Below are 8,567 nucleotides of genomic sequence, written 5' to 3'. Positions count from 1 at the left end.
GTGTATGGCCTCAGAGGCCAGAAGACAATGCCAGAGTCCATGAGCCATCTTAAGTGCTGGGAACGAGCCTCACTGAGCCCTCCCGCCCCAGTCACTTCACATAATCAGCTTTTTATGGGTATCATTTCAGTACTCCGGAGCCTGAGGCAGAAGGCTTGATTTAAGTTCAAGGCCAGTTTATAGCTTACACGACAGAGTGAGGCCCTGTCTCAAACAAATAAACACTAACCAGCCCCCCCAACTGCTGATCGTAGTGGCTGGCAGGAAGATTGTGAATTCAAAGTTATCCTAAGATACAGGACCAGTTTAGGGCCAGCATGGCCTACGACAGAACTTGGATCAAAACAAAGAATTGTTAGAGAGAGGTCGCCTTAGATTTTTGGAAGGCTGTTGGTGAGGCGGGAGAATACCTAGATCAAAGCCTTTGACTGCCCTACAGAAAGAACTCAGAGCCAGTCTCGGCAACTTAGTATAAAAAGCCTGCATCACAAAACAACAACAAATAACAATAGCAACAAAAGACAAAAAGAAGAAATTGTAAACCCACAGGGCCAGAGGCTGGCTCTAGGCGAGACCCCCTAGACACCCTATCCGGCTCAGACACGGTCCCTACCCCGCCAGCAGGCGGCGCGCACGCCCACACGGCTCTGGGCGCCCCGAACCTCGGCGCCGAGTCTCTTAACCCTGACGCCACTACTCAGCCCTGGCCACAAACTCCCGCCTGGGTCTCCCCGACGCCACAGCCGGGACCCTTCAGCCCGACTCGCCATCAGCGGGGACCCAGCAGTCGGTGGGCCGAGGACTGCGGGGCGAGCCCAGCGCGGCGTCGGACGTGCGCGCTCCCGGCCGCGGCGAGGGCGCGCACGGCCGGGGCTCCTGGAGGCGGGCGGGGACCCCAAGGCCATTTCCGGGAGGGGCGGGGCCGGCGGCGGCGCACCTCCAATCTCGGCGGCGGCGGCGGAAGGGGGAACCCGGGTCCCGCGGCCGGCGAAGGAGTCGCTCGCGGAACCGAGGCGCGTGAGGTGGGCGGCGGCCAGCGGAGCCTCTGCGGGGAAAGAAGGCGCCGGGTCCGCGGCCTGAGGAGGTGGAGCCGCCGCGGCGGGCTGGACCCGGCGGGAGCAGTGGGGAGCCGGGAGGAGCTGGAGGGATCGGGGCCGCGGCGGAGGGGAGAGGAGGGAGGCCGAGCCGTGCTTGGGGACCCGAGAGGGAAGCGGGTCTGTGGTTCAGGGAGAGCGGGGCTGAGGGCAGCGGGGCCCGGGCTGAGGGGAGCCGGGCTCAGGCTGAGGGGAGCCGGGTTGAGGGGAGCGGGGCTCAGGCTGAGGGGAGCCGGGTTGAGGGGAGCGGGGCTCAGGCTGAGGGGAGCCGGGTTGAGGGGAGCGGGGCTCAGGCTGAGCGGAGCGGAGCTGAGAAGGAGCGGACAGAGGGGAGCAGCGCCCGGGCTGAGGGGAGCCAGGCTAAGAGGGGGCGGGCTGAGGGGAGCGGGAGGCCCCGGCTGAAGGGGAGCCGGGCCGGGCTGAGGGGGACTGGGTCCCGGCTGATGGGGAGCCGGGCTGTGGGGGTGCAGGTTCCCGGCTGCTGTGCCGTCGGGGGAGACCCAGGCGCGAGTGTGTGGCCGGGGCTGAGCAGTGGCGCCAGGGTTCAGGAGCTCGGGGGCTCGGGGGCGCCGAGAGCCGTCAGCCGCGGAGCGCGGGGGAAAGGCCGGCGGCGGGGCTGGAGAAGCCCGGGGTCCGGCTGTGCGGAGAGGCGGCGGCGGCGGCGGCGGCGCCGTGGGCCCGGGGAAGGGGCGTGTCCCCGCGTGCACGCCGCGGGCACCGCTGCTCCGGGACGCCGGGGTTCGGGGTCGGCCCCGAGCGCTGCCAAAGCCGGCAGGGGGATCCCGCAGAGGGGCGACGCCGGCCGGGCTGCAGAGCAAACCCGCCTTTCTCCTTTGCAGACGCAGAGGCAGGAGCAGGAGCAGGGCAGCCCCGGGGAGGGAACCGGCCGCAGAGGAAGATGCCCGGAACCGACCTCCTCAAGCTGGTGAGTCGGATCCCTTCTCTCTCGGTCAGAAGGCTCTGAGTCACGGCGCCGCTTCCCCTCCGATGCTTGCTTCTGCTCAAAGCTCAGCATTCGCTGCCACTTTTCTTTTCTTTTTGTTTTGTTTGTCTTTGAAACTGGCGTGAGTGATCGGGGTGAATAAATGGATGAAGACGGTGGATGTGGAACTTAGAAATTCACGGAGGATCTTTCTACAGCCTTTGCTCAGGGCTTTTCGCTCTTCCTTCTCCTTCCACTAGAGCAATTGCTTTTGTTTTGTTTCTGAAACAATGGCTGCCCCTGGAACTCAGGGTGGCCTGGAACTCAGCAGGTACACTTGGCCTTGAACTTTTAGTCATCTCCTTCCCTTTACCTCCTAGTGCTGGGATTTTTTTTTTTTGTTTGTTTGGGTTCTTTTGGTTGGTTCTTGGAGATGGGGGGGCTCATTATGTAGTCCAGACTAGTCTGTAACTTTGCTATGTAGATCAGGATGGCCTAGAATTCTAAGCGGGTTGCTTGCCTCTGCCTCCTGAGTGCTGGGATTAACGAGCTTGGGTTGTTTGTTTGTTTGTTTGTTTGTTTTGAGGCAGAAGCTCTTAGTGTAGCCTAGGATGGCCTTGAACTAGCAAGCCTCCTTCAACCTTCTCAGTGCACTACCATGCTGGGCTCTTGGAGACAGCATATCACTAAGTATACAGGATGTCCGTGAACACCTTAGGAAGCAGGAGCTGACCATGAAGTCTGTATAGTGCAGATGAGAGACAGGAATACTTGCTTAGTCTTCAGAACCTAATGAAAAGTCTCATTCCAAATTTTATGAATTCTCAGTAGATAATAAATAGCCTTATTAATTTCAAATTTTTATTACAAGAGAATTACATTTAGAAATGTTGGAAACTAAATAAAAGGAATCTAATCTCTCCATCCCCCTTCAACTCCTCTTTGCAACAATATTACCAAGAGACAGTTGCTGTTGGCATATTGGATGGTTAATGGAGAACAGTTCTTACACTGAGAAGTTGCTGGCTTTCCTCTAATATATCTGGACATGTATGTAAATGCTGCATTCCCATATAGAAGTAGAGCATTTCTTCCTGTAAGGACTTTGTATTTATTTGGGGTAGGGTTAATAAACTTTTAAGTCTGATTAGGACTTGCATTCATTTAGTATATTTGGAATGCTTTTTGCTCTGAGTTATTTGTCTTGCTCTCATCATATCCATTAATGACTTTCTGCTACTGTAGGATGGAGATTTTTTTCAACTTATTACAGTAAGGAATTGACATAGTTATGAATGATTTTTTTTAATATTACCTTTTAAAGATTTATTTATTTATTTTACGTATATGAGTACACTGTAGCTGTTTTTAGACACACCAGAAGAAGGTATCGGATCCTGTTACAGATGGTTGTGAGCCACCATGTGTGGGTACTGGGAATTGAACTCAGGGCCTCTGGAAGGCAGTCAGTGCTCTGAACCACTGGGCCATCTCTCCAACCTAATAAGAATGATCTTTAACAAGTAATTTTCTAAAGATAACATAGAGATCGCATAAAAGCGCTTTCACTAGAAAGGCTATCATCTTTCTTAACCATAGTGTGTTAACTGCCTGGGGCTAAGAAGGTTTTTTTTTTTTTTTTGAAGAAAAAGACCAGACCTAGGTTTTCATAGTACATTTTTATTATGATCTGAGTTCAAGGTTCTCTTTCTGCTTTTTATGATATACAAAACTATTGTGCCAACTGGAAAAAAGAAGGACCTAAGAAAGTGAAAAAAAACAACCTCAAGCCGGGCGTGGTGGCGCACACCTTTAATCCTAGCACTCAGGAGGCAGAGGCAGGCGGATATCTGAGTTTGAGGCCAGCCTGGTCTACAAAGTGAGTTCCAGGACAGCCAGGGCTACACAGAGAAACCCTGTCTCGAAAAACCAAAAAAAAAAAAAAAAAAAAAAAAAAATCCAAACCAAACCAAAAACAAAAACAACCTCAGTACAGAAAAATGTTTTATAATTTAAAAAGAAAATTGTATGTGTGTGTGTGTGTGTGTGTGTGTGTGTGTGTGTGTTCGATCAGTGTCTTACATGCTAGGCAAGTGCTATACTTAAATCCTCATCACTTCTTTTAATATTTTATTTTGAGACAGCTTACTGGCTTAGGTAGGCTTTGAACTTAGAATCTTCTTGCTCACCAGGCCCTAATTAAGAACAATCTTAAAAGTCATGGTGAACTTAATATTGTACATGAGTCTAGTTATTTATCCCTTATGTTATCAGAATAAGATAAACAGTAGGTAGGAAATCAGTATGAGGTGAATTCTGGAATAATAGTACAGTTCTTATAACTCAAATCAAGAATGTATTAGATGCAGAAAGAGATAGTCTACACACTTACTAAATTTTTACCAAAAGCCTTGATAAATATGCTGACATCCTCTGATAATGAAAAACTAGACTCTTGTTGAGTTCCACAGCAGTTAAGTAACAAAGTAGTGTTTTCTTAAGTGGAATATGTGAGAAGATCCCCTTCTTTCACCTTTGTAACCCTGTCTCTGGAGCAAATCTCTGATAGGTAGAGGTTATTGATCATTGTGACTGACAGTGGGGGGTTTAGGAAGAACAGAAATTGTAATCACTTGGGGGGTGCACTTTGGAAATTCGTATGGGGAAAGATTCTTGTCTCCTAGATCATCGTGCCTTAAAGTTCCTGATGTATTACACAATCTCATGTCCCTTTATATTGCAGTTAAAGCATTGCAATTTTGAACTTTGTACCTATACATATAATGTCAAAATGCTGAACAGCCTTACATGTAAAGGGATTAGTGAGTGTGAGGGCTGAAAATCGCTGTGTGATTTAAGAAATCAGATGTTAGAGAGAAGATGTGAAGCTCACCTAGAGTCTGGATGTAATCAAGGAGCTTGAGCTTTGTTTGTTCCTGTCTCAGTTTTGTCTGTCTGCTTAGAGTGGTTTACTTGTCTTTTTTCCATTTAGTCAAGTGACATTGTCATGGGACTGTAACACTTTCCATCTGTGTCTCAGGGAGAATAAATGAGCATGTTCCTTTACAGAGGCTATCTCAAGAGAGAATGCAAGTTAGGCAATTTTGTAGCAGGCTTTCTTAACTCTGGCAACATTTTCTTTCTTTCTTTTTTTTTTTTTTTTTTAATTTTTTTATACCAGTTATCATTTAATAGATTTTTTATTAGATATTTTCATTATTTACATTTCAAATGTTATCTATCCCCTTTCCTAGTTTCCCTTCTGAAAATCCCCCCCTCCCCCCTGCCCCCTGCTCCCCAACCCACCCACTCCCATACCTGGCCCTGGCATTCCTCTATACTGGGGCATAGAGCCTTCATAGGACCAAGGGCTTCTCCTCCCATTGATTACCGACTAGGCCATCCTCTCTGGCAACATTTTCATCCATGTTCTCCTCAGTTTCACCTAATGATAATCACTTTGGGAGTTGTCAAAAGGAAAATTTATTTCATAAAGCCAGTGTATTTTATAGGTATCTTTTGAGGAATAAGTTTGTAGGTATTCTAGGTAAGACAAGTTTACCTTATTTTGATGGTAATTGTTTATTTAGGTAAGTTCTTAACCTAGACAGTTTGACTCCTAGCATCTACTAGATTAAAGCCAGAAATAAAATCAAGTATCCAGTAATGACCAGGACCTCCCCAACTAAGGGTGTGTTGTAGGATGTCTGCAGTCCCGAGGTTGAAAACCCCAGTTGCAGGTCTCTAATAACGGCTGACTGCTCATCTGCAGGTTTTATTTCCCTATGAGTAGGGGAGTGAGCAAGCCTCTTGCAATATTACTTAGGTTATTTAGGCCATGACTCAAGCCTTGTTATCTTGGGATGTATCTGGATGAATCTATAGTACACGATCATCTGCAGGAGAACAGATTCCTGAAGAAATTAATGCTTTCCTGCTCAACATTTCTGGTACACTTTTTGAAGTCAAGCTGCCATCAGTTTTTAAAACAAAGAGTAATAATAAAATAAAATCTTGGGGCTGGAGAGATTACTCAGTGATAAGTTCTAGCTGCTACTCCAGAAGACCCAGGTTTGATTTCCATGTGGTGGCTAACAACTATACTTTCAGTTCTAGCAGATTCAATGTATTCTGACCTCTTCTGCACCAGGCATGTAACTGGTGCACAGACATATATGCAGGCAAAATACTCATATTAACAAAAAAATCAAATCTTTCCAGGTCTTTGAACTTGATTCATGACCTTTGACTTTTAAAAAATTATTTTTATTATTTTGCATTTTTATTTTATGTGTATGGATGTTTTGCTTCATGCAGTAAAACAGAGGCCAGAAGGCATCAAATCCTCTGTAACTGGAGTTCTAGATGGTTGTGAGCCACCATGTGAGTGCTGGTAATTGACCCAGGTCTTCTAGACAAGCAACCATTGCTCTTAACCACTGAGCCTTCTCTCCAGCCCTGTCCTTTGTGTCTGTTTCTTTCTCTTTCTCTTTCACTCTCTCTTTCTCTCTCTGGGATACTTTCTTTCTGAATCTCAAATAGAATTTAAGATTAAACTGAGATTGACACAAAAAGTTATTTTTATTATTTGAGCCAGGTTTCTTGATTGTAGGATTAATTGGAAGAAAGGGAAATTTCATTTGATATAGCACTTAAAATTGTGTGGGCGCCCTGGAGAAAATTGTAGAGTAGGCACTTTTTTTGTTTTTTTTTTCTTGTATTTTTTTTCTTTTGAGTAGGTACTTTTTTTGTTGTTGTTTCTTTTTTGTTTGTTTTTTTAATATTGTTCCAGTCTTATTCTTAATAATTTATAAAGCCTTTGAAGAAAAGGGAGATTATAAATAGATAAGCTGGGCTGGTAAGATGGCTCAGTGGGTAAGAGCACCCAACTGCTCTTCCAAAGGTCCGGAGTTCAAATCCCAGCAACCACTTCTGACTCCCTCTTCTGGAGTGTCTGAAGACAGCTACAGTGTACTTACATATAATAAATAAATAAATCTTTAAAAAGAGAGAGAGGGGGGAGGGGGAAAGTAGCCCCTTAAAAAAATAGATAAGCTACAAACCCCAAATTTGGCTTAGTTTGCATTCTATGTGCCAGTAATTTTTAGTAACATTTGCCTTCTTAATTAATAGACATTACTGTTAAATATAGTTTGTACACATAGGTGGCAGAATTTAGAACTAGCCTGGGGTTAAGAATTTTCCATGGGGAATTGATTTGTAGTGAATCATGTATAAATACACAGAGTCTAATTACTGAGAGAAAAGCCCATGTAGTAAATGGAATAGTGAAGGCCAAATTGATACGGCTTCATCAGTCATCTGGTACATTCAAGACGTGTGTTTTGACTGTTTCAGGGACTGTTCACCAAGGCAGGGCAGGCTTAAAACCAATGGGGAGCCATGAGTGGTGGTACATACTAGTCAGATTGATGGTACATATTAGTCAGGGTTCTCTAGAGGAACAGAACAGATAGAATGAATGTATGTATGTATGTATGTATGTACGTACATACATACTGTATGTATGTACCTACCTAACTACCTACTCATCTATAAAGAGGAGATCTATATGAGTTCCTTACAGATTGTGGTTCAGCTATTTCAACAGTGGCTGTCTCCTGAAAAAGTCCAAGAATCCAGTATTGCTCAGTTCATGAGGCTAGATGTCTCAGTTGGTCTTCAGTATACATTGGAGTCCCTAGGTTCTAACACCAGTGAAGCAATGACTCAGCAGCAGGATAAATGAACTTGCCAGGGAGAATGAGGGCTAGCAGGTGAAAGGCAAAAGTTTCTTTCTTTATATAAGCTTGTCCTTTATATAAGCCTATATAAAGCTTATATAAGCCACACCATAAGAAGGTGTGGCCCAGATTTAAAGGTGGGTCTTCCAACTTCAAATGATTTGGTCAAGAAAAATGCCTCACAGGTATGCCCAGGTGCTTGGATTTTTAGTTAATTCCAGATGCAGTCAGGTTGACAACCAAGAGTACGCATCCCACCTATCATCCCAAACTCAAGATAGTTCAGCTATCCTCCCAGTCCCAAAGGCTGCAAAGAGCAATTGTACAGTAAATTCTATATGTAAAAATACATATGTAACGACCCTTACCTCCTAGATCAAAACAAAAAAGAGTTCCTAGTACTCTAGTACTCTAGTACTCTAGCAGGTCTCGTGTCCCTCCACTCCTAGTCCATGTTCATTAAAAGCAGTTATTCCTCTTTACTATGTTGATTTTTAGAATTTTTAGTGGAAACATATATTATTTTGTGAGTAGCCTATTTGCTCAGTGTTTTGTATCTTTTATGTTTTCTTGTTACTGTATAGTATTACAGTGTATAAATATGTTGCAGTTTATTCAGTTTATAGTTGATAAACATTTATGTCTCTGTGTTCAATCTTTTTTTTTTTTTTTTTTTTTTTTTTTTTTTTTTTTATTGATTTACTTTATGTATCTGGCTGTCCTGGAACTCACTCTGTAGACCAGGCTGGCCTGGAAATCTCTGCCTCCCAAGGGCTGGGATTAAAGGCGTGCATTGTTACAATCTTG

General features: G+C 45.2%; 1 protein-coding gene across 2 annotated transcripts in view; it reads left to right on the top strand.

Moving 5' to 3' along the window:
- Positions 1 to 938: 938 nt before the first annotated feature.
- Sgpl1 (sphingosine-1-phosphate lyase 1) overlaps positions 939 to 8,567 on the top strand; it is a 51,189-nt gene continuing 43,560 nt past the window's right edge. The window contains exons 1-2 of one of the 2 annotated variants that reach the window (XM_021204868.2): positions 939 to 1,022; positions 1,934 to 2,019. In XM_021204868.2, the coding sequence (XP_021060527.1) occupies positions 1,993 to 2,019 (27 nt within the window). In that variant the 5' untranslated portion in view covers positions 939 to 1,022; positions 1,934 to 1,992. Of the gene's footprint in view, positions 1,085 to 1,933; positions 2,020 to 8,567 lie in introns of both variants that reach the window. The other variant, XM_029542487.1, reaches the window with a different exon arrangement.

Source organism: Mus pahari, chromosome 9, assembly GCF_900095145.1.
Source record: "Mus pahari chromosome 9, PAHARI_EIJ_v1.1, whole genome shotgun sequence".
Taxonomy (NCBI): Eukaryota; Metazoa; Chordata; class Mammalia; order Rodentia; family Muridae; genus Mus; species Mus pahari.
Note: the sequence above shows the minus strand (reverse complement) of the source record. Positions and strands in the feature narration are given on the sequence as shown.